The following is a 24,254-nucleotide window of genomic DNA, read 5'->3' on the forward strand; positions in this document are numbered from 1 at the left end:
GGTGGGGATTGGGTCCCACCAGAACTTTCTCAGCGTTCCCACAACTCTGGATTTTGGGGTCTCGCCCTCTTTTAAGGCCAATACGGTACCTTAGCTTGGGGTTTAAACCCTGTCAGATTCCTCTGTCGGGGTCCGACTCCCCTCTGAGCCCCCCCAGGTCCCCCCTGTTCGGGGTCTGAGCCCCCCGAGCCCCTTCACTGCCGGATTCCTTTGTTCCAGGCCCGTCAATTTGGGATCTGCCTGTTCCTGCCACTCCCAACATGGCGGCCTCCAGCGCCCGGTCACCCTGGGGTGAGGGCGGAAGTGCCCCACCCAGCATGGCCGCGCCCAGGGCCGCGCCGCACCCAAGATGGCCGCGCGGGGGCGGAGCCCGCCGCCCGGCCGTGTGTCGCGCCGTCCGTGGCCGCCGGGGGCGGGCAGCGCCGGCCGTGACGCGGCCGCCACGGCGGGGCGGCGGGGCCGGCGGGCGGAGCTGCATCGCACCCACCGGAGACACCGGCGCCCCCCCAGCTGCCACTCCCAACATGGCGGCGGCGCTGCCCCGGCTCTCCCTGCCGCTCCCGCGAGAGGAGGGGGTGAGTCCTCGCGAGGGCTCGGCGCGGCGGAGCGGCCGACATGGAGCCGAGTGGCGGCCCCGGGCCGGGCCCTGTCCCGGTCCCGGGGAACAACAAGGGCCGCGGTGGGGCGGCCGCTCCCGGGAGGGGCCGCGACTTGGCCCGGCCGCCGCGCAAGGACTCCGAGGTCAGCGCCGCCGCCGCCGGGAGCGGGGTGGCCTTCCCGGGCGGGGCGGGCCGCGCCGGGCCTCGTCCAGGGCCTGCTCATGGGTGCCGGTGCCCAGGGGCGGTGCTAGTGTCCGGTCGGTGCCGGTGCCCGGTGGAGCCCGTGTTCGTGGACCCCTGTGCGTGCCGGTGTCCAGGGGTGCCGGTGCCCGGGGGTGCCAGTGTCCGGCTGTTCCAGCCCTGCTCGGGCACCGCCTTCCCCGGGAGCAGCCCAGGCCCAGCCCATGCGCTGGCTCCGGTGCTCCAGCACTGGTCCCAGCGCCGGTCCTGGACCGGCCGCTCCCTCGGTGCCGGTTCCGTGTCGCAGTGGCCCCGAGCTCTGGAGCCGAGAGGCCTCTCCCTGCCCGGCCCGCTCGGAACAGGGGCTGCCCGGACCCTGGCGGTCTCGGTCGGTGCCGGTTTCCCCTTCATCCACCCCTTCCCCAGGGCCGGGCAGCTGTGACCGGGCCGGGGCGCGAACGTGGCTCAGTCCGCCGGTCCCAAACGGGAGTGACAGGGCTGACCCGGGGGTCTGACAGCCCATCCGGGGGTTTTCTCGGTGTTGCAGTCGGTACCAGCCCGGGGTGGGGTGTCGGGTCCCGCTGCCGTGCTCGGACCGGAGATGGATCCAGCGAGAGGAGACCAACCCCCCCCCAGGGACACCCCGCGGTCCTGGGGTCACCCTGAGCCTCGGGGGGTTCTGTGGAGCTGAGGTTTCCCGGGGCTTTTCCAAAGGGTGGCATTCCTGGGATGGCCCCAGAGCCGTTCACACCCACGGGTTCCTCAGGAAGGTCCCTGGAATGCCAGGGGAGGGATGTGAGGGGGAATCTTGGAGAGCCTGAGGTGCTGGGGGGGGCACCCAGCAGAGCAGAGGCAGCACAAGGGAGGGGGTTGGAGCTGCCCCTCTCTGAGACTCCTGGAATTCGGGATTGTTCTGGTGTGGGTCTGCCCCTCTGTCAGGAGTGGGAGCCCCCAAATTTAGGAGAGTTCTGCTGTGGATTTGCACCTCGTTCATGGGTGAGTGCCCCAAAATTTGTGTGGGTTTGGTTCTGAGCGTGCCCTTTCTTCAGGAATGTGTGCCCCAAAATTTGGGATGATTCTGCTGTGGCTCTGCTCCTCGCATAGGTGTAAGTGTCCCAAGAGTGTCTGCCCTGTGCTCAGGAGTGCATGTCCCAAAATTCTGCTCAAGGTCTGCCCCTCACTCGGAAGTGGGTGCCCAAAATTTGAGAGGGTTCTGGTGTGGATCTGCCCCTCACTCAGGAGTGGGTGCCCAAAATTCGAGAGGGTTCTGGTGTGGATCTGCCCCTCAATCAGGAGTGGGTGCCCAAAATTTGAGAGGGTTCTGGTGTGGATCTGCCCCTCACTCAGGAGTGGGTGCCCAAAATTTGGGAGAGTTCTGGTGTGGATCTGCCCCTCGCTCAGGAGTGGGAGTCCCATAATTCAGGAGAATTTTGTGCCCCTCGTTCAGGAGTGGGTGCCCCAAAATTTGGGATGGTTCTTTTACGGGTCTGCCCCTCACTCAGGAGTAGGTGAGGATTCTGTTCTGGATCCTCCTCATGCTCAGTAGTGGGAGCCTCATAATTCAGGAGAGTTCCGGTGTGGATTTGCCCCATGCTCAGCATCCCAGAATTTGTGAGGGTCTTGCTGTGCATCTGCCCCACTCAGGGCTGGGTGTCTTGAAACTGTGGGTCAATGTTCATGACTTCCATAAAGGGAGCAGATATTTTGTGCTCTGAAGGTTCTCCTGGATGTTCTTGCAGCCTCCCCAAAGCCGCTTGGAATTGTTTCATCCTCACTAATCCTGTCAGCTGGGATGGCACAGGAGGATACCCCAAATTTTCCCAATTTTGGGCGAAATGGGTGAGCTCTGAGAGCTCCCTGATCTCACAGAACCCTCTCCCTGTCTCCTGCCACGTTTGTTGTGCTTTGGGGGCTCCCCCCCTGCTCTGGGGGTGCTGCAGTGGCTCCGTGTGGCACTGCCGGTGGAGACGCAGGAGGTGGGCTGGAGTTGCCTCGGTAACGTTTGTGCTGCTGCAGAAATGTTTTTGGTCCCTAAACCAGGAAAAGCGGCTCTGGATTTGCAGGAGGATGAGGTGAATTGTGAGTGTTTTCAGGGATTTGGGTTTTTCTGAAATATGCTGTAATGGAACTGATTTTTCCCCCGTGTTTTCAGGGCTATTCGGAGTCGCCAGACCTGGAGTTTGAATATGCAGACACAGATAAATGGACAGCAGAGCTGTCAGGTGAGGAATTCTTCTGTGATGGATCAATTAATCAACTGTGATTTCCTCTCCTGGTAGAATTAAAGGAACTCTGCAATTCCAGTAGCACTTTACTATTATATTTAAATGGTGTATTGATATTAAAAGGGACAGGATATGTGTGATTAATATTTTTGGCTTTACACTGGATGGGGTTTTATTACATTTTGATATTGTGGCTAAAACCACAGTTCTGAGGGCTGAGTTGCAGCTTGGTGCAGGTTTTTGGAGCTTCTCCTCTTTTGGCAGAGCTGTACAGCTACACGGAGGGGCCAGAGTTCCTGCTCAACCGAAAATGCTTTGAGGAGGACTTCAGGATCCACAGTAAGAGCCTTTTCTGGATTCCTCATCCTCTGGGGAGGGACAGGGATTTCTCTTCCTGGAGAAGAGAAGCCTGATGCCAGAGCTCATTGGGGTCTGCAGCTATTCCCGAGGGGCAGCTCCGATCTCTGAGCAGGGACTGGAGTCAAGGGAGTGGCTGGAGCTGTGCCAGGGGAGATTTAGGCTGGGTATCAGGGAATGGTTCTTCCCCCAGAGGGTGCTGGCACTGCCCAGGCTCCCCAGGGAATGCCAGAGCTCCGGGAACGTTTGGACACGGCTCCAGGGATGCACAGGGTGGGATTTGGGGTATCTGTGCATGGCCAGGATCTGGGTTGGATGATCCCCGTGGCTCCACGATGCCACGACTGATGTGATCACCTGCGGACAGCAGAGACATCCCTGAGCCACCACTCGTGCCGGGAGCCCTTCCCCTGCAGCACTGCGTGAGTCAAATCCCTCAGTGGCCAAGCCCTGCTTTGCCTTGCAGTGAGGGACAAGAAGTGGCCGGAGCTGGAGCGGACGCAGCACCGCACCCACGCCATGCGCCTGCTGGACGGGCTGGAGGTGACCGCGCGCGAGAAGCGGCTGCGCGTGGCACGGGCCATCCTCTACGTGGCACAAGGTGACAGCGGCCTCTGGCCCTTGCCTGCCACACTGCTGAGGCCAGAAATTCTATTTATAGATTCTATTGTGACATGGGTATAGATATATGTGTGTATATATGTGTGTGTGTATATATATACACACATGTATATGTATATGTGTGTATATGTATATAAAAAAGTACATATATAAAAGTATATATGTAAGTATATATAAAAATATATATGTAATAAAAGTATGTCTATAAAAGATATATAAAAGCATATATGTAAGTATACACAAAAAATAAATATATAATAAAAGTATATCTATAAAACATATATAAAAGTATATATGTAAGTATATATAAAAAATATATATAATAAAAGTATATCTATGAAACATATATAAAAGTATATATGTAAGTATATATAAAAATATATATAATAAAAGTATATTTATAAAACATATATAAAAGTATACATATAAGTATACATAAAAAAATAAATATATAATAAAAGTATATCTATGAAACATATATAAAAGTATATATGTAAGTATACATAAAAAATAAATATATAATAAAAGTATATCTATAAAACATATATAAAAGTATACATGTAAGTATATATAAAAAATATGTATAATAAAAGTATATTTATAAAACATATAAAAGTATATACGTAAGTATATATAAAAATATATATGTAATAAAAGCATATCTAAAACATATATATAAAAGCATATATATAAAGTATAAGTATAAAAAAATAAATATATAATAAAGTATATCTATGAAACATATATAAAAGTATATATGTAAGTATATATAAATAAATACATAAGTATATATAATATATATGTATATATTACTACATATTTGAAATAATATATAATATATATCATAGATATATGTATTATATATATTATATATAAAATATGTAAGTTAATATATGTATATATTTTATATATTGTACAATGTAGTTAGATCTACAGTTGTGTGTGTTATATTGTATACATTAACTATATTTTATATATAGTGTATATTTAAATCACATAGAACTCCTTTATGTTCATAGAGTTTTTATATATGTAGTTGTGTATCTTATATATTTAATACAATATACTGTATATACTATATAATATGCAATATGTAATATACAGTTTTGTATTATGTATAGTACAATATATATTGTATTATATAATACATACATAATACAACATATATTGTATATGCATAATATATATGTACAGTGTATATCATATACATTATATGTATCTATTATACACACATATAGTACAATATATTGTATTATATATGTATTGTAGATTATATTGTGCTATTTATTATATATAATATGCATATTGTAATTGTATCTTTTTTGTGTATACTATATATGAGACATAGTACAATATAATCACATATATATAATATATACATAAAAATAGAATTATATATAAACTATAACATTTTTATATATATACTATATATGAGACATATTACAATATAATCTCAAATGTATAGTATGCACATAAAAATATTTAATTGTAATATCTATACTACATGTAATACATAATACAATATAATCTACAATACTTATGATAATATGCTGTATATTGTATATTATATATTACATACAATACATTGTGTATATATTTATACGTTATAAACAATTAAATGTGATATGTATTTTTATATTATATACAGTATATATAGTCTATATTATACATTATACACAATATGTTATATATATTGTGTGTAATATATCTACATATGATATAATGAATGTAGTACAATAATTACTCATTATTTTACCACATAATAGTTGGAAGAATTGTTATTCCTTGTGGATTTGATTCCACCTGGGATGTCTGGAGCGAAGCTGAATCTGGGACCCGATAGTTTAGAGCAGTTTGTCCCAAAACGTGGCTGATTTCCCTGTGTGATCCCAGTTCTGCCAGACCTGGAATGCATCACCCAGAGAGGGCAGTTCCCTCCTCTGCATCCCGGTTTTCCCTCAGTTTGAAGGGTGTGTTTTTGTGTTTTCCATGCGCTGTGCTGCTGTGGGAGTGCCCATGAGGTGGCATCAGCAGCGTTTCCTCGCAGGCACCTTCGGGGAGTGCAGCTCCGAGGCCGAGGTCCAGGCCTGGATGAGGTACAACATCTTCCTCCTGCTGGAAGTGGGAACGTTCAACGCCTTGGTGGAGCTGCTGAACATGGAGATTGAGTGAGTACTGCAGGAAAACCCTTCAGGAATGGCTCTGGAGCTCACCAGAGTGACTCCCGTTGTCCTGGCTGGATGTGTAACGTAGGATTATGCCTGATTTCTCCTGAAATTCCTGGTGAATCAAACTGCCTGGCAGCAAACAGGCAGCTCTGCTCCTCCTCCCATGGCTGTGCTGGGAGCAGGGAGCTCATGGCAGCAGTGTCTGTCTCAGGGTTTGGAGCTGGCACATGGAGTGCCCATGACAGAGTTTGGGTTCCCCCAAATTCCCTCTGAGCTGTTCTCCCTCCACAGCAACAGCGCAGCCTGTTCCAGTGCCGTGAGGAAACCAGCCATTTCCCTGGCTGACAGCACCGACCTCAGGTATGGAGGGACCAGGAGGGGGGCCAGGATTTCCTGGGAGCTTTGGGAGGCTGAGACAGGCACTGGAAGGGGTCCCAGAGCTGTCCCAGCTCTTGAGAGCTTCTGCAGGTGTCTGTTGTGCTCAGCCTGCACAGCAGGAATGGGACAGACTGGGGATATGAAAGCAGTAAAATTTGGGAAAGTGTATTTTTTTCCTGTTTGGACTTGCAGAGACTTTTTCCCCCAGTGCCTGTGTGCTGGTGTAGAGCAGGTACATGAATTCTGCGTGTGGTCTGGGTTGCACCAGCTTCTCCCAGAGCCCTGAGTGCTGACAGTGCTTCCATGACTTATCCCAGTGTGCGGGATTCAGCTGCCCTGGTTCTTGCAGGGTGCTGCTGAACATCATGTACCTGATTGTGGAGACTGTGCGCCAGGAGGCCGAGGGGGACAAGCCTGAGTGGAAGAGCATGAGACAAACCTTCCGAGCAGAGCTGGGTGAGGACCAGGAGCTGGGAAAGAGCTGCCAGGGCTGGAGGCAGTGACATGGGATTTGGCTCTAGGAGTTGGATAATAGGGACTGGCAGCACTGGGTTGGCTTCTGCTCAACTTGTGAGGCAGAGGGAGGTGAGCAGAGGAAGCCATCCAGCCTTTTCTGCTGCTGGGTGCTCTCTGGGGGAAAAAAAAAAACGGAGTATTGGAGCTATTGCTTCCTCTGAACATAGGGGTAAGAAATGATGGAGTTTACGAGGCCTTGGAAGGGGAGAGGGAGCTGTCAGGGGTGAGGTGAGGATCTTGGAGCTGATGGGGAGGAGGGTGCAGGAGCTGGTGATGCTGGTGATTGGGGTGAGGCCCACTGGGATGAGGAATTCCTGGCTAATGGTGCTGTGTGGTTCCAGGAGCTCCCCTGTACAACAACGAGCCCTTCTCTGTCATGCTCTTTGGGATGGTGACCAAATTCTGCAGTGGCCATGCTCCACACTTCCCCATGAAGAAGGTGCTGCTTCTGCTCTGGAAGACTGTGCTGGTAAGGAGAGGCCGTGGGATGTGGGATGTGTGGTTTGGTACTTGGCAGAGGAGGGAATTCTGCCCTCAGAGATGGCTCTCATTGCTCCATCCTCTTGTTCTGGTGTTCAGTTTTCCTTTAAACCCAACCCCAGGTTTTCCCCCATAGGGAAGCATTGGATATTGGTGTCTGGAGCTGGATACTAAGGATAGACCCAAAGCAAGGTCCCTGGCTGGGGAAAGGAAAGCTCTGAACACTGCAGTTGCGGATGCTTGGACACCCTCCTGTCCCTCCTCTCTCAATGACAAGAGGAGCACAGGAAAGGCAGCTCCTATTTGAAAGGTCTCTTCCCATCCAAATCCATCCTGGGGAAGGATTTGGGCTCCTCAGGACTAGAGAGACTTGGATGGGCTGGAGTGTGTCCAGGGAGGGGAATGTTGCTGGGGAAGGATGTGGAGTAACTGAGGGAGCTGGAAAGGGGCTCTGCCTGGAGAAAAGGAGGCTCAGGGAGGACCTTCTGGCTCTGCACAGCTCCCTGACAGGAGGCAGCCAGGAGGGGATCAAGTTCTGCTCCCAGGGACCAAGGGATAGGACAAGAGGAAACAACATCAAGCTGTGCCACGGGAAGTTTAGGTTGGATATTGGGAAAATTTTTTCATGGAAGGAGAGGTCAGGCATTGGCACAGGCTGCCCAGGACGGTGTTTGAGTCACCATCCCCAGGGGGATTTAAAGGACACATGGATGTGGCACCTGGGGACACGGGTTAGAGGTGGCCTTGGCAGTGCTGTGGGAGCAGTTGGACTCGATGATTTCAGAGAGCTTTTCCAACCTGAATGATGTGTGATCCTGCAGAGTGGGTTTGGGAAGGGCAGGTGTGGATGCTCCTGGAGCCTCCCATGCTCAGCATGCTGCGCTGTCCCTTGCAGTGTACCCTGGGAGGGTTTGAGGAGCTGCAGAGCATGAAGGCAGAGAAGAGGGAGATGCTGGGCCTGCCGCCGCTGCCCGAGGACAGCATCCAGGTGATCCGCAACATGCGCGCGGCCTCCCCGCCCGCCTCCGCCTCCGACCTCATCGAGCAGCAGCAGAAGCGCGGCCGGAGGGAGCACAAGGTGGGGATGGGGCCGTTAGGGAGGGCACTGCCAGGGTCTGGGCTTGTTTCCAGGATATTCCCTGCCCGTTCTCCCCCCTCCAGGCCCTCATTAAGCAGGATAACCTCGATGCCTTCAACGAGCGGGATCCGTACAAAGCTGACGATTCTCGCGAGGAAGAGGAGGAAAATGATGATGACAACAGCCTGGAGGGAGAGACCTTCCCCCTGGAACGGGATGAAGTGATGCCCCCCCCTACCCAGCACCCCCCCAGTGACCGCATCACCTGCCCCAAAGGGCTGCCCTGGGCCCCCAAGGTCCGGTGAGTCCGGGGGGCTCCCTGTTGGGAGAACTGGAGCAGGGTCAGGGAAGCGGAGGCTGTTGGATGTTGGGAATCTCAGCAGGGATGTAGGGAAGGTGCTGGGGATGGGATGGTCACTTGGATGGCAGTTTTCTTGTGGGGTTGGCTGGGCACCCTTTACCTGACTACAAGGCCTTTCCCTGTGCCTGGCTGGGTGTTTTCCAGAGGCACAGGAAGATGTGACTCTTCCCTTCTCCCTTTGCTGCAGAGAGAAGGACATTGAGATGTTCCTGGAATCCAGCCGCAGCAAGTTCATCGGCTACACACTGGGCAGGTGGGTTCAGAGCCAGCCCAGTGCTGCCATTATGGGGAACCTGTTGGAGAGGCCAATTTGGGGGCTGCTTTTGTCTCTAAATGGCAGCAGGGAGGGCCTTGGCTGGCTGGTCTGTGGCTTCATCCCTGGGTGGTCTCTGCCCCACCCCTGGGTGCTCAGCCCTGCTCCCAGCCTGGCTCTTTTCCTCCTCCAGTGACACCAACACCGTGGTGGGCTTGCCCAGGCCCATCCATGAGAGCATCCGCACCCTGAAGCTGGTGAGTTAAGGAATTCCTCTAGCTCCTGCTGCTGTATGGGTGCCCCTTGCCCATCTCCCTGCTCCCATCACACTTCAGGGTGGATTTTCTTGACCATTTTCCCCTTCCTCCACCCAGTGATGGGAGAGTAGCTTTAAGTTTTCATCTCATTCTGGACTTACAGGTTGTCTGAGCCCCTTCCTTAGGGGGCTCCATCCCTTCCTTAGGGGGCTCCATCCCTTCCTTAGAGGGTGTTATCCCTTTCTTAGGGGGTTTTATCCCTTTCTTCATGTCTTCATCCTATCCCATCCCATTCATCCCATGCCACTTTCCTAGTGGCCTTGTCCCAGACAGAGCCCAGCAGCTCCCACCCTGCACATGCACACAGGTCACCCCCAGGACAGGGGTCTGGGAGGGATGGAACAGGACGGTGGGAGCAGGCTGGGGCTGGGGGCAGTGCTGGGGACTGTGGTGACCCTGCCCTGCGCCCCTGCAGCACAAGTACACGTCCATTGCTGAGGTGCAGGTGCACATGGAAGAAGAGTACCTGCGTTCCCCGCTCTCTGGAGTGAGTGTGGGATTGGGATTGGGATTGGGATGGGTTGGAGATCCTGGGCTGGGAGTTGGGGGAACTTGGTCCTGCCAGGTTTTTTGGCAGGGCTGAGGGGTTTGTTTTGTTGGGGAGGGGTTTCTCTGGGGCAGAGGGAGTTGGGGCAGGAGTTGGGGGTATCCTGCCCTTGGGTTCATGCTCCATGGTGCTGGTGGCAGCTCCTGGCATGAGGTTTTCTGCTCTCTCCTGGCACCAGGGGGAAGAGGAAGTGGAGCAAGTCCCTGCAGAGATCCTGTACCAGGGCCTGCTGCCCAGCCTGCCCCAGTACATGGTGAGCTGGGGAGCACTGGGATCCCCTGGATCAGTCCCTTTCCAGTGATGCATGCCAAGTTTTCACCCTGCTCTGTTCCTCCCTCCTGCAGTGGGGAAAGGGTTTGTGGCCAGTCCCTTGCAGCTCCCATTCCTCCTCCATCTCTCTCTTCCCAGATTGCTCTGCTGAAGATCCTCCTGGCTGCAGCCCCCACCTCCAAAGCCAAGACAGACTCCATCAACATCCTGGCAGATGTCCTGCCCGAGGAGATGCCGTGAGTGGCCGTGGAGCAGGGGAGCTGGCTGGGAGTGGGAAGGGAAGGAGGGAGCTGGGGGAGTGACACAGAGTGGGCTGGGGCTCCTTGGGGGATGTGACCCTGCTCTGTCCTGGGTTGCACCCTGCAGGAAGTGGGAGGGGCAGGCCCTGCCCCAGCCCAAGGACTATGGAATCATGGAATGTTTTGGGTGGGAAGGGACCTTAAAGCTCATCCAGTTCCACTCCCTGCCATTGGCAGGGACACCTTTCACTAGACCAGGCTGGGCTTGGACACTTCCAGGAATGGGGCAGCCACAGCTTCCCTGGACAACCTGTAGCACCTTGAGAGGGAAGAATTGCTCCTGATACAATCCCCTTGTGTCCCCCAGGACCACCGTGCTGCAGAGCATGAAGCTGGGCGTGGATGTCAATCGGCACAAGGAGATCATCGTCAAGGCCATCTCTGCCGTGCTGCTCCTCCTGCTCAAACACTTCAAGCTCAACCACATCTACCAGGTGAGGTGGGCCAGGGTCCAGCCGTGCCCACGGGTCTTTGGCCATGGCAGGACCACAAGTGGATCTCTGCTCACCCACCTTTCTCCTCCCCAGTTTGAGTACATGGCCCAGCACCTGGTCTTTGCCAACTGCATCCCTCTCATCCTCAAGTTCTTCAACCAGAACATCATGTCCTACATCACTGCCAAAAACAGGTGAGGGAGAAGGCTGCCCACCTGCATTCCTGGGGGATGTGGGGAGGGGCCCTGTTTCTTTGGCCCCTCCACAGTCCCTCCCTGGCAGTGGCTCAGGCTCAGGCAGCCCTGCAAAGTTCCCACCACAGCCCATCTGCAGTGGCTGGGCAGTGGGGGCTGCATTGCCCCCAGGCCAGGGGGGATTTGGGGGAACAGCACAACCACCCCTGTCCTTCCTGCAGCATCTCCGTGCTGGACTATCCCTACTGTGTTGTGCACGAGCTGCCCGAGCTGACAGCAGAGAGCCTGGTGAGTCCTGTGACAGTCCTGGCACCTGGGGTGCTTCCTGGGGAAATTTGGGATGCAGGGAGGCAGCAGAGCTCCAGCAGCCAGCCCTTGCACCCTCAGCTCTGCTGCACAGGGATTTTGGGGAGGGGGTGGGGATGGCAGGTGTCTGCTGGGCTGGAGTGTGTCCAGAGAAGGGAATGGAGCTGGGGAAGGGGCTGGAGCACCAGGAGCATCTGTGGGAGCTGGGGGGACTCAGCCTGGAGAAAAGGAGCCTCAGGGAGGGTTGTCTGGCTCTCCACAGCTCCCTGACAGAAGGGTGGAGCTGGGGGGTTCAGGTTCTGGTCCCAGGGAGCAAGGGATAGGACAAGAAAAAATGGCCTCAAGCTGTGCCAGGGGAAGTTCAGGTTGGATATTGGAGAAGAAAATGTGTGAAAAGCCTGGTCAGGCACTGGTACAGGCTGTCAGTGCTGGAGTCACTGTTCCTGGAAGAGTTCAAAAAATGTGTGAGTGTTGACTTGGGGACAGGGATTACTGGTGGCCTTGGCAGTGCTGGGGGAGCAGTTGGATTTGATCTCAGAGGGCTTTTCCAATCTTAACAATTCCATGATTGGATGATTCCATGCGCAGATGCTGTGCTGTCCCCTTTGGATGTGGCTCCTCAGATCACCACAGCCTCCCATCCCCACTCCAGTCCCTTGCCTGACCCTGCATCTCCTTCCCCACAGGAAGCTGGAGACAACAACCAGTTCTGCTGGCGGAACCTCTTCTCCTGCATAAACCTCCTGCGCATCCTGAACAAGCTGACCAAGTGGAAGCATTCCCGCACCATGGTGAGGGCTGGGAATGTTCTGGAGCTCAGCATGGCCAGGCACCTGCCCTGGGCATGACTTGGGACAGCCCAGCGCTTGGTGGGGAGTGAGGAGCGAGCAGGCAGTGGAGGAGGGGTTGGCACAGGAATCCATCCCAGCTGGGATCTGGCAATGTTCTGGCAGATGCTGGTGGTGTTCAAGTCGGCGCCGATCCTGAAGCGGGCTCTGAAGGTGAAGCAGGCCATGATGCAGCTCTACGTGCTGAAGCTGCTCAAGGTGCAGACCAAGTACCTGGGCCGGCAGTGGAGGAAGAGCAACATGAAAACCATGTCAGCCATTTACCAGAAAGTGCGGCACCGCCTCAACGACGACTGGGCCTACGGCAATGGTACATCCTGGCATCCCTGGCATTCCCAGCCCTCCTGCTCCAGGCTCTGTGCCCCAAGCTCACCCCTGCTGCCTGGGGCTTGGGCAGGTTCGCTGGGTTGACCTGGGTGGACCTTGGCTGGTTGAGCTCAAACAGGTGCCCACCAAGCTGCTCTGTGGCTCCCATTCCCAGCTGGACAGGGCAGAGAAAATCAGATGGGAAATGATTTGTAGATTAAGGTAAAGTAGTTTAGTACAGCTAGAGCACAAAAAAAGTAGGTTTGTTCTCTACTTCCCATCAGCCAGTGATGTTCAGCCACTCCTGGGAAGCTGGGCTGCAGCACGTGGAGTGGCTGCTCTGGAAGGCATATTTTAAATTACAAATGCCCCATCATTCCTCCTCCTTTCCTTAGCTTTTATATCTGATCTGACATCACAGAGCCTGGAATATTCCCTTGGCTAATTAGGGTCAGCTGGCCTGTGTCCCCTCCCAGGATCTTGTCCACATCCATGTGCTTGATGGGGTGGGAATGTTGGGAGATAGTGCTGGTGCTGTGCTGGGAGCTGTTGGTGGCTGCTGGCTCTGCACTTTGTGGAAGGCCAGGTGTGAGGGGGCTGGGGGTGTTTGGGTTGTTGGGAGGAGAGGGAACCAAAGGGTATTCCAGACTCTAGGGCATCATGCTCAGAATATAAAGTGTGGGGAAGAAAGAGGAATTGGGGAATGTTGGGAGTGATGGTGTTGTTATCCAAGTCACCATTCCCTGGGATGGGGCCCTGTTCTCCTGAAGGTGCTGAACACCTGCCTGCTCATGGGAAGCAGGGAATTAATTCCTTAGTTTTATTTCCTTGTGTACACAGCTTTTGCTTTCTTTATTAAGCTGTCTTTTTCCTAACCCACCAGTTTTCCAGCTTTTACCCTCCTGATTCTTCCTTGCTCCAGCTGGTGGGAGAATGAGCATGGGGCTCAGTCTGGCTGGGGTTTAACCGCCACACCGAGGGGTTTGGGCTGCCTGAGGAGTCCCCAGCTCTGCTCTGAGCACTCTCATCCCTGTTCCCAGACCTGGACGCCCGTCCCTGGGATTTCCAGGCGGAAGAGTGTGCCCTGCGCGCCAGCATCGAGCGCTTCAACTCGCGGCGCTACGACCGGGCCCACGGCAACCCCGACTTCCTGCCCGTGGATAACTGCCTGCAGAGCGTGCTGGGCCAGCGTGTGGACCTGCCTGAGGATTTCCAGGTCAACTACGACCTGTGGCTGGAGCGGGAGGTGTTCTCCAGGCCCATCTCCTGGGAGGAGCTGCTGCAGTGATGGACACGGGGAGGCACAATGGGCTGCTTGGAGAGCTTGAGGCTGAGGTGCTGCCCCAGGGCAGGGGAGCGAGGTTTGGGGGGGTCTGTGGGTGGCTGCACTTCTGTGGTGGGCTTGGGAAGAGGATGGAGCTGGGGTGTCCTCACTGAGACCATATCCTGCCCCTCTGCCTCCTTCCAGGCTCATCCCAAAGCTGAGGGTGCCTGGGGGTTTCCTGTTGGGTGGGGGGGTCTCTGCCCACCCCATGCGATGCTTGCAGAGGCACCACCCTTCTCGTGCCCCCCCAGCCAAGAAGGGGGAGCAGGTGGCAGTGTGGGAGTGGGGTCCTTGGGTGGGACACCAGGCTGGTCCTGCCCAGCTCCTCTGGGAGATTGGGGGGCTGGGGGGGCCTCCCCTCACCCCACAAGGGGTGCAGGAGCTGTACATATATTATATATATTTGGTGATACCTCTGCCCCGAGCGTGGCTGGACTCTGTCTGTGTCCCTGTCCCTCCTGCCTGGAGCTGGGCTGGGATGAGAGTTCCTCATGCTGTGTCTGTGTCCACTCATCCCTCAAATCCCAGGGGGTACATGACCCTCACCACAAGGTTTAGTCTTACCTTGCACCCAGCTCTGTTCTCTGGGGGGCTGGTGGCCTCAGGGGAGGTTCTCACAGGCATGTTCCTGTCCCTTTCACTGAACCCTCCCCCAGCTCTGTCCTGGGGTTTCTGACACCAGTGTGGTGCTACCACCAGGATTTTCTTTGGTCCCTGCTCCCAGCAGAGGATCCTGTCACCAAATCCTGCCAGAGCTCAGCCTTGCACATTGCCTGGCCTCAGTTTCCCTGAGGGGCAGCCATACCCTGGGGGATGAAATCCTGGGGGATTCACCCTGATTTGAGGCAGGGATTTGCAGACATGGCTGTGGGCAGAGGGAGCCTGGACAGCCCCAATTTCACCCCATCACCTGCTGGGATTCTGAACCTATGGAGCTCAAATCCAGCTGTGGGGATGCTCAGCCCCAGCCCTGGAAGCAACAAACAGCCTTAAAGACATCAGAGAAGTTCTGTGGGCTCAGCATCGATGGTAACATGCCCTTAATCAGTGCCTGGAGCTGTCCCCATCCCACTCTCCTCCCCCTCAGCCAGGGGTGACGTGAGCTGGATCCGTCTGGAGGCGCAGTGCTGCACCCTGACATCGTGGGCAGCACAGAGCCAGGGGCTGCATGTGCCTCCTGGAGGGCTGCATGTGTCCCCAAGGACCCTGGCACCCACCTGAGTGCCTCCAGCACCATCCTACCCCCAAATGTCATTCCCAGTGCCAGAACAGGCCTGAGGGGCCTGCTGGGAATCTCCATCCCCAGCCCCCCTGGCTTTGTAGGGCTGCTGGAGCCATAATTAACTTATGAAAAATATGGTTTATTGCTTAGAAATGAATAACAAAATCCCCACCGGTGGGAGGGGGTGTGAGGTGTCCTGGGTGAGGGTGGGCAGCCCTGGGCTGCCTCCTGTGGCACCCACTGTGGCCAGTGGTGCCAGGGCTTGGCTGAAAACCCGATGGGGCTGGAACAGCAGTTTTGGTGCCTCCCCGAGGGGATCCAGGTGCCCCACAGGGGCGTCCCCCCCATCAGGATGTGGGAGCTGGGGCAGGGGGGCATTGCAGGTTTTCAGGGAGTGGGTTTGGCCAGCATCTCTTGGTGCTGGGATGAGCAGGGTCGTTCCTGGCTTCATTTTTTGTTGTTTCCCTGCAGTGGGGGAGGTCACAGTGGATGAAGGGGGGACGGGACAGGATGCACCAGCCCTTGTGGGGACTTGGGGAGCCCCTCTGGGGATCCCCAGAACAGATGAGCCACCTTGGATACAATGGGGTGTCCCCCTCCCCCAAGACTGGCCATGCAGGCACCACCAGTAACGTGCAGAACCCCCCAAACTGGATCAGCTGTGCCCCCAGGAGCCCAGCTGGAGCTCCTGGGAGGGTTCCCTCCTGCTGGGGTTAAAACACCTTCCCAAGGGGTAACAGGGTGACCCCCCCCCCAGGGAAACAGCCTTTAGTTTGGGATGCTTTATCCTGGTAGCCCCTTCCTTATGGATTTATTGCCCATCCCAGGGGGCTCCAGGAGCTGTGCCAGGGCCTGATTTCCCCTCCCAGAGGGAGCAGAATGAGCTGCGATGCTCTGGGGGGGGCTTTGGGGCTCCTTGGCCCTGCCCCCAGTAACCCCCAAGCACCAGCAACTCTCCCAGTCACTCTTCCCAGTATGGGACTGGGAGAGGAAGAGCCCAAATTTCTGGCATTGCTGGTTGAGCTGGGCAGGGGGTGAGCGGCCAAATTTCAGCTGGGGAGGGGAGAATTGTCCCCAAAACTCCCGTGTCCCGGTGCTCCCCCAGCCACACCCGCAGCTGGCAGTGCCTGGGTGGGGGGAACACACGAGGGGTGAGGAAAGTGTTGGGAATCTCCATCAAACCGCAGTCCCTGGAGGTGCTGGGAGGGCTCGAGTATTTTGGGGAGCCATTTCTGGGGTCCCGAGCTGCCAGTGCCAGCCCCACTGGGGCAGCCTGGATTTGGGGGCACCTCTTTTTCCTCCCCACAGCCCCCCTTTGGCCCCCTCAGCGGGGGCGGAGGGGCAACACCATGGTGGTGGCTGCGGGAAAGCTCGGGGCGTGCAGAGGAGGGGGGAAGGTGACCCCCAGCACCCTGCCCCGGGGAGGGGGGATGCGCTCCGGGGGGATGAGGGCTCCGTGTCCATCCCGCGGGGGGATCATGTGGCCCAATTCAGGAGGCTCCCGGCCCCTTCTTTGCTCTTCATCCTCAGTGGCATCAGGCTGGGTGCTTTGTAGTCGTGATGGGGGGGCGGCTCGAAGGGGTGGGGGGCCAGGCCCAGCGGGGGCAGCCCGTGCAGGGGGTAGAGGCTGTTGATGCCGGGGTGGGGGCCCGGGGAAGCAGCAATGCCCACGAAGCCGTTGCTGGGAGCGGGGGGGTACGGGGACATGCAGGGTGACGGGATGGTCTCGGGGGGCAGCAGCCCCGGGGGGCTCCCAGGGCTCAGCCACAGGTTGTTCTGCAGCTGAAATAACAAAAACCAAAAAAACACAAAGTGAGGGTGAGGACATCACGCCCCGCTTAGTTTCCTCCCATTCTGCCTTAGATCCCGCTCCCCCACTTCAGGATTCCTCTTATCCCACCTATGATCCCTCTCAGCCCTGCTGGATCCCGCTCGTCCTTCCTCAGCTCCTCCTCATCCTCCCTTCCCATCCCCGCCACCCACAGGGTGCAAAGGGAGCGATGCCTTTGCTCCGTTTTCTGCCTTTGGGGCGGGGGTTGATTCCTGGTTGAAATACTCCCCCCGGGAGAGTTTGGCTTCAGGGATGGGCGTGAAGATGAGTTTTAAATTATTTTTATGCTTTTCATTACTGGGGAGGAGAAAAAGCACAGCTGGATGAGAGAGAGCCAAAGGGGGCCTTCAGGAGGAACACCCCAAAACCTTCCCCGAGGACGTGTTCCCATGGGAAGTGGAGTGGGACACAAAGCAGATTCTTCCTGAGTGTGGCAAAATGTGATTCTTCCTCCTTTCTATCCCTTTTCGCAAGGGTGGGGGACAGGGGGCAGGAATGGGTGATGTGGGGCACCCGCAGGTGCGGTGGGACGGGACCCCTCCCCTGGCAGTGGGGGCAGGGGCTGCAGCCGTCTCTCACCTCCTGGATTTTCCCGTAGCGTTCCCGTTTCCTCCACTTGGCCCGGCGGTTCTGGAACCAAACCTGGCGGATGGAGGAGGGGGCTGAGCTGCGGGGACCCTTCCCCTCGCAGTGCAGCCTCCTGCAGCAGAAGGGGCGGACGCGGTGCCCCAGCATCCCGGAGAGCCGGGGCCGAGCAGAGGAAGCTGCTCTGTGCTCAGCGTTGGAGCCCTGGCCTTTACCAACAGCAGGAATATCTCATCCCGCACCAAAAATGATCCATCCTGCTCCGTGCATGATCCCTTCCCTTCCCTGGAGCTTCTGGGACTTGTTTATCCCAGATTTTGCTGCAGAACGAGGCTTTTTGGGTGCTGATATCCCAGCTGCACGTCCCCTCGGTGCTGGAGCGGGGACAGCTCCAGCAGCCCTTCCCGGAGAGGAGGCTGCGCTACCCCGATACTCGGCTTGCGGCTCTCGGGGCTCCAGGTGCTTTCATCTCAGCCCACCCCAAATCTGGGTTCGCAGGCTCCGGTGGGCACCGGCTGGCTGCAGGCTCGGGGGACGTTCCCTGCCTGTGCCTTGTCCCCGTTCCTGCTCCTGGGGATGGCAGCTCCCAGCGGGCGCTCCCTGCTCACTTCTTTACCCTCCACCTTCATTTCCTCCCTGCTGGGAGCCGCAAACCGCACGGGGACACCTCTGGAAGCAGCTCCCTGCAAGCGCGATGCCGGCGGAGCCGGGGAGCGAGGATCGGTCTCATCCTGCCCCACGTCCCGGGATGTGCCGGGGATTGCTCTCCTGAGCTGGCAGCCGGAGGAGCTGAGCTGGGGAGGGTGGCTGGGAATGATGGATGCACGGTGGTCGCCGGTAGGGCGTTCTGAGGGGGGTGATTGGCGCTGACCTCACAAATTTTGGCTCTTCCCACCCTTTGGGTGCTTGTCCAGGGGGAAATGCAGAGGGTTCAGGGGCAACCAACACCACAGCAGTGGGCGCAGAGGGCACACCTCAGGTTTTCCATCTGGGATTTAACATATTCACGGGAAAACCAGCATCTGTCTCAGCATCCCTCGCAGACAGGGGAATCTCACCTCCTGGAGACCCCCAGGGTGTCCGTGCCCACCCCTCCGTGCCCATTACCTGCACCCTGGCTTCGGTCAGGTCTGTGCGCAGCGCCAGCTGCTCCCGGGCGTACACATCGGGATAATGCGTCTTCTGGAAAACCTTCTCCAGCTCCTCCAGCTGGAACGTGCTGAAGGTCGTCCTGTTCCTCCGCTTCTTGCTCTTGCTCTTGCCCAGGGGCTCGGGGAGCTCGGGGATCCCGTGGTCCCGGAGGCTGCCCAGGGGTGCCGTCAGTGGGCACCCCAAGTCCTCCGGGGCTTTCGGGGGCACCCTGCAGGCTGCGGGAATCGCCTGGAAGCCTTTGCAGCCCTTCTCACCTGCCGGGGGAGAGGCACAGCACCAGGGGGTGTTAACAGCTCCAAGGAAGCCCAGAACTGCCCGTGCCACAGCCCTGGAATCGCATCCCATCTCATCCCTCATCCCGGGGGATGCCGAGGTACTGCCCCAGCAGGAAGGGCTCAGCATGGACACGCAGCAGGGCAAATCCAGCCCTGAGGAGAGCAAAATCCGTGCTCGCTGCGGGAGCTGCGGGCAGGGAAAGCTTCTGGAGGGTGGGGAAAGCCTGGCTGGAGCAGCGGGGGCTCCAGGGGGACAGAGGAGGTAGGAACAGGGGGTTTTTGCAGAGTTTTGCTCCTCTCTCCTCATCCCTCTCCTCCCACTCCCTTCCCCCCCCCCGGCTCAGAGCCCAGAACAGAGCCACAGAGCCCACCAGTGACCCTCAAACCACCCCGGCTCTGAGCCAGATCCAGCCCCCTGCACCCCAGATAGTTCACGGGGAGCTCTGTGCCCCTGAGCCAGCACTTGCCTGGAGCTGCAGCTCCCAGGAAAACACTTGGAAAGGAGTAAAAAATACCACTCTGCTTCTTTTGCTGAAGAACTCCCTCACCCTCCTCTGGGACCAGAGCAAGAAATCTGGGGGTTCCCCCTTCCCTTCGCTGCTGCTGCATCGCTGGGGTGGATGATGGAAAGGGATCAAGGAGGAAAATCCCTGCCACACATTTTGGGGGCCACCTCTGTATCCCAGGGCATTGTTTGTCCCTACACGGGGCCACACAGAGCTTTGGCAGCTCCAAATGATTCTGGGTGCTCTTGGGACCCGCATGGGCTGAGCCAGGGAAAGGAGAAGTGAGCGGGGAATTAGCGGATGGGGAGGGGTCCCTTGGGGTCCCCCATCTGCTGAGGGGACAACCTAAAAATGCTGGGTTTGCCCTGATGCCAGCCCAGTGACAGCTGCAGAGATTCGGGGTTTCTGCAGGTGGGGACCGCTGGCTCCCTCGGAGGGGCAGGAGGGGGAAATGCCTCCTTTGGGATGGATCTTCCTTCCCAGCACAGGGGGAAATGGGGTCCCCATCCCTGCAGACCCACCCGGGGCTCCGCATCCCCCAAACCAGCCCCCACCACGGCCTCTTCCGGCCTTTCGGTTTTGATTTTTGGTTGTTTTCTAATTAAGGCAATTTGGGGGCTATGGAGCCGCCAAGCCCAGATCCAGCTGCTTTGAGTTAATGAGAAATTGTAATTTGGGGGGATTGCTCCTTGTCCCTCTCAGTGCCGACCTGTCTGGTCATGGCTAACGGCAAAGGAATGAGGCCAAATTGTCGTTTCCTCCCTGCTTTGGCCTCCAAAGGGCTCAGCTGCTGGGCCAGAGGATTTTAATGATTCAAAACCAAATCTTACCAAAGAGCAGACCCAAATATAACCAAAATTAAGGGGAAAAAATGATCAAAATAAAATCCTGCTGCATAAAGCATCGAGTTTGGGTTTTTTCCCCCCTTTTTTCAAGGGCAACGCGGAGCATTTCCGAGTGACCTGCGGGTTTTGGCGTTGGAGACAATAAATAAATAGCCAGAAAGAAGGAAAAGGCAGGAAGGAGCGGGATACAAGCACGTAGCTAAATAAACACAGCACAGGGGGACAAAGGGAAGATACAGATATTTTTCTCCCACTCCTTCCTAAACTGACACCCCCCAAAAGATTTGGCGGCACTGGGGAAGGCGGCAGCTGGGAAACAGCTGTACAATTCCTGGGATAATGGGGAGGGGAAGGAACTCAAAGAACCATTAGTGAAGGGATGGGGGCATGGAAAGGACTTCCAGGAACCGGGGGAAACACCCGTGGAACGGCAGCATCCCCCCGCCGCAGCCGGAACAGGTAAGAGCCGTGCGGAGACCCTCCCGGTTCTCCCTGACGGGTTTTCCCGGCAGTTCCCGGAGCTTTTTGTACCTGTTCCCCGAGGCGGCTTTGCCGGGTCCCACCTGGTTCCCATCGCCCCCGCGGCGCTGCCTTTTGCTTCTTATATTAAAGCAGAAGTGGGGCAATAATATTAAATCGAAAGTGGGAGTCCCGGAGGAGCTCCTGACGGGCCGGGCTGGGAAAGCGCAAAGGAGCGGCGGGAGAGCCCCGGGAACGAGCCCGGTCCCGTCCGAGCCTGGAGACGGGCGCGGAGCCCCGGGACATCCGGGCCAAGGGGAACCGGCTGCTCTGGAGCTCCGGACACGGGGACCGGGGAGCGCCGGAGCCGGGCACCTGGGAACGAGAGCGTTTTTGCCCCGTAGCGAGGCCCCGAGGAGCCCCAGGGAACCGGGAGCGCCGGGGCTCCGGAGCGCTGCCAGCCCCGCAGCCCCAGCAGGTCCCGGAGCCCCCGGCCCGTCCCTGCGGCCGCTCCGCGGTTGCTGCCGCCGGCCCTGCCCGCTGGGGTCCGGGGAGCGGAGTCGGCGGCCGGACGCGACTTTCCAGCCCCCTGCGGCCGTTCTCCATCCCCAGGAACGGGGACCCGCCGCTCCCCACCCCGGGCCGGTCCCCGCCGTCGCGGCAGCGGGGCCAGGTCTCTCCCGCCGCCTTTTCTCCCTCTTCCCCCCTTGTTTCTGGAGAACGGGAACCATCCCGGAGACCCCGCTCTCTGTCGCGACACAGCCGACGCTCGGCAGCAGCGGCTCCGGCTCCCGTCGGGGGGCGCCCCGGTGGTCCCCGACGGGGCCATATCGCGACATTAGCCACCTCGGAGAAGCCCCGGAGAGCGTGGCGGCGAAACGACGCTCTTGGGGGGGGTCGGGACTGGGGCTCCCGGCAGAGCCCGAGGCCGCGGGCGGGGGGCAGAGAGAGGGGAAGAGAAGCAGAAGGGGCCGGGAGGGGTCGGCGGCCCCGGCCCCCCCCTCCCCCCCCCGCTCCCCCGGTTCCTGCAGCCCCGGCCGGGTACGGGGGCTTCCCATGCACGGCCGCGGCGGGGGGGCCCGGGCTGGCGACCCCCAGGTACCGGGGCTGTGCCCGGAGCGGCGGGCAGCGGCCGGGGCGGGGGCTGAGCGGTGCCGGCCGCCGCTGGGGCCCCGCTGGACCGAGGGCGAAGGCGGTGGGAGGCCGGGGGAGCCCCGGGGGCCCCCCGGCCCGGCGGGGCGGGGGGAAGGCCGGGCAGCCCGGTGTCCCCATGGCGCAGGTTGGAGGGGACGGGGAAGGTCCGCGGGAGCGGATTTTGTGCGGGGGACCGGGAGGAGGGGGACGGGGGGGGCGATGGGGAGGGAGGGATCGGCCCGCAGCCCCCCCAGCCCCCACACCCCCAGCCGCCCCCCCAGGCCACCGCCAGTCACGTGCGTCCTCCCAGCCACTTGGTTAACCCTCTAATCCCAAATCCTGCCCCGCCGGGGACACTTTCCCGAGTGGGTCAGATCCCTTCATCCTCAAGGCAGGGGCCGCAGGGGGAGCCGTGCTCCCCCCTCCCCGCGCTCCCAGCGTCTCCCAGCTACAGGAAATGCCCAGGGCATTTCTTTGATTTCAAACTTCATCCCCCACTGCTGGTAGCAGCAAGAAATACCAGGCAGGGGAGAAACTTCCATTTTCCGGCACTCTCTGGGTTTATTTCCCCTTCATAAGCCCTACAGGGTCCATCTGTAGCCTTTCCCTCCCCAAAGGCAGGGCTGAGGCCTGGGACACGTTGTTTCGGTGACCCTGGGGATGCAGGGATGACCCCAGGATGTGGAACAGGATCCCGCAGTGTCCCTGGAGCAGGCGCTGCTGTGGGTGCTGCTCACTCCCTGCACCAGGGGATCCCATCCCGCTCCCCCTGAGTCCCTCTTGATGCTTCCACACCCCAGGATTAGGATCCCCTCATCCCAGCATCCCGAGTCTGGCTCTGGCATCAGGCACTGCTGTGGAACTGAGTGGATCAGAGCTTGCCTGCACTTCTTCATTCTCCTTTTTTTTCCCCCTGCATTTTTCTCCTCTTCTCCCCAGGGCTGGGGGTTTGGCTTGGCTGGGGGAGGATACAGCTTTGGGGGTGTTTGTGTGCAAAATGAAGGGAAAGATGTGGAATTCAAAGGCTCGGAGAAGGAGCTAAATAAGGGGCCTGGAGAACTAAGTGGAAATCTGGGCTGAGGGGTGAAGTTTTACCCCTCCATTTGCTGTTTTCCCCTGTGCACAACACTTAGAGTTCATTCTTGGGCATCACTTCTTGCTCCAGGTCTATAAAAACATCACCTGCAGGGGTGGGGGTTGTGGGGAGGGGATGAGCTGCATGTGAGCAGCGAGGAGGTGGAGAGGAACCCGGCAGATCCCAGGTGTGTGATGTTAGACAGCACAACAAGGGGATAACACCGACCATAAATAACATTATTGCTTTTATTGGTGCCAGGGCAGGACTTTGTTATCCAGGCACACTGAAAATCTGGAATCACAAGAAAATCTCCTTTCAAAGAGTTTGTGATATAAATATGTCACCTCTGTGTCTTGGCTGCAGGAGTGATGGATTTGTGCTGTAAATCACGGCTGGTTTTTCCAGCCCCTGCTCAGGGAAACTGCATTTGTGAGAAAATGCTGGGTTGTGATCCTGGGCTCAAAATTAATCTTTCAGAGTCCTGTGGGGGGCTGGCTCTGCACAGAGGGCTCTGAGGGTGCAATTCCCCATCTCTGCCCACCCTTTTAATGCCCACAGTGCTCCCTGTGCATCCCTCAGCCTTCCCTGATTCTTTCCCTTTGTAGCAGCTGGAACTGCCAGGATTTTCCCTGTTTGACTGTCCACAGCTCCCGGGGTGCTGTAAATTACGGCTAAATAGGGACTGGGAGGCCTCTGGCTCACAACAGGTCATTAAATATTATTAAACATAACTCCTGGAAAGGATTGTGAGTTTTAAGGTTGCTCTCCCAGTTTTACTGCTGGAATTTGAAGGAATTAAATAGCAGAGGGATGAGTCTATCCACGTGTGCTGGGGCACACAGCTTTAGGATCTGCTGCTTTTCCAGGCTGGAGAGATTGCTGGGACCCTCCTGGAGAGATCTTGGGCAGGTGGGATTTGGAATGTTTGGAGCTGAAGGCAGCATGAGGTTTGTGAGGTTTTTGGGGGATTTGTGTTGGTTCCTGGAGCTGCTGAGGAATTTGGTTCCTCCAGTGGGCAGGGATGAGCACCAGGACCTCCAGGATCCCCTTCTGAACCTGCTACCAAGCCTCTGCCCTGTTCTCTGTGTGTGTAGAGCCAGAGCAGG

The 24,254-nt window shown here is 56.6% G+C and overlaps 2 protein-coding genes across 7 annotated transcripts; one reads left to right on the forward strand and one right to left on the reverse strand.

Moving 5' to 3' along the window:
• Positions 1 to 260: 260 nt before the first annotated feature.
• On the forward strand, positions 261 to 14,480 carry STRIP1 (striatin interacting protein 1). Of its 5 annotated transcripts, none has more exons than XM_014258982.2 (21): positions 261 to 575; positions 2,932 to 3,001; positions 3,269 to 3,343; positions 3,828 to 3,962; positions 6,030 to 6,150; positions 6,442 to 6,510; positions 6,878 to 6,984; positions 7,386 to 7,513; positions 8,420 to 8,602; positions 8,686 to 8,903; positions 9,151 to 9,216; positions 9,410 to 9,473; positions 9,949 to 10,020; positions 10,259 to 10,333; positions 10,489 to 10,586; positions 10,957 to 11,083; positions 11,177 to 11,277; positions 11,499 to 11,565; positions 12,270 to 12,374; positions 12,537 to 12,741; positions 13,778 to 14,480. In XM_014258982.2, exons 1-21 carry the CDS (start codon positions 261 to 263, stop codon positions 14,023 to 14,025), a joined length of 2,649 nt encoding a protein of 882 aa, XP_014114457.2. In that variant the 3' UTR covers positions 14,026 to 14,480. The 5 variants fall into 5 exon arrangements, with proteins under 5 accessions (XP_014114457.2, XP_087923325.1, XP_087923326.1 ...); XM_088067199.1 differs by lacking the exon at positions 261 to 575 and adding an exon at positions 610 to 741; XM_014258981.2 differs by lacking the exon at positions 261 to 575 and adding an exon at positions 919 to 2,851.
• Positions 14,481 to 15,475: 995 nt separating this feature from the next.
• ALX3 (ALX homeobox 3) lies at positions 15,476 to 22,208 on the reverse strand. 2 transcript variants are annotated; one of them, XM_088067147.1, is made up of 4 exons: positions 21,959 to 22,208; positions 18,807 to 19,105; positions 17,694 to 17,756; positions 15,476 to 17,065 (listed from the first exon to the last, which is right to left on the reverse strand). In XM_088067147.1, exons 1-4 carry the CDS (start codon positions 22,206 to 22,208, stop codon positions 16,760 to 16,762), a joined length of 918 nt encoding a protein of 305 aa, XP_087923273.1. In that variant the 3' UTR covers positions 15,476 to 16,759. The 2 variants fall into 2 exon arrangements, with proteins under 2 accessions (XP_087923273.1, XP_087923272.1); XM_088067146.1 differs by lacking the exon at positions 21,959 to 22,208 and adding an exon at positions 19,594 to 20,996.
• Between the last annotated feature and the right edge of the window lie 2,046 nt (positions 22,209 to 24,254).

This window comes from Pseudopodoces humilis, chromosome 26, assembly GCF_049639895.1.
Source record: "Pseudopodoces humilis isolate 2021_Gansu_Grassland_sample_001 chromosome 26, ASM4963989v1, whole genome shotgun sequence".
NCBI lineage: Eukaryota > Metazoa > Chordata > Aves > Passeriformes > Paridae > Pseudopodoces > Pseudopodoces humilis.

Coding starts and splice junctions, on each gene's coding strand:
- ALX3 (XM_088067146.1), bottom strand. CDS start 20,167: ATGCGGAGCCCCGGGTGGGTCTGCAGGGATGGGGACCCCATTTCCCCC. Junction 19,106..19,593: donor CCTGGGAGCTGCAGCTCCAG/GCAAGTGCTGGC, acceptor CTCCCCCGGCAG/GTGAGAAGGGCTGCAAAGGC. Junction 17,066..17,693: donor GCTACGGGAAAATCCAGGAG/GTGAGAGACGGC, acceptor TTGTTATTTCAG/CTGCAGAACAACCTGTGGCT.
- STRIP1 (XM_014258982.2), top strand. CDS start 261: ATGGCGGCCTCCAGCGCCCGGTCACCCTGGGGTGAGGGCGGAAGTGCC. Junction 8,603..8,685: donor GCGGCCGGAGGGAGCACAAG/GTGGGGATGGGG, acceptor TCCCCCCTCCAG/GCCCTCATTAAGCAGGATAA. Junction 9,474..9,948: donor GCATCCGCACCCTGAAGCTG/GTGAGTTAAGGA, acceptor GCGCCCCTGCAG/CACAAGTACACGTCCATTGC.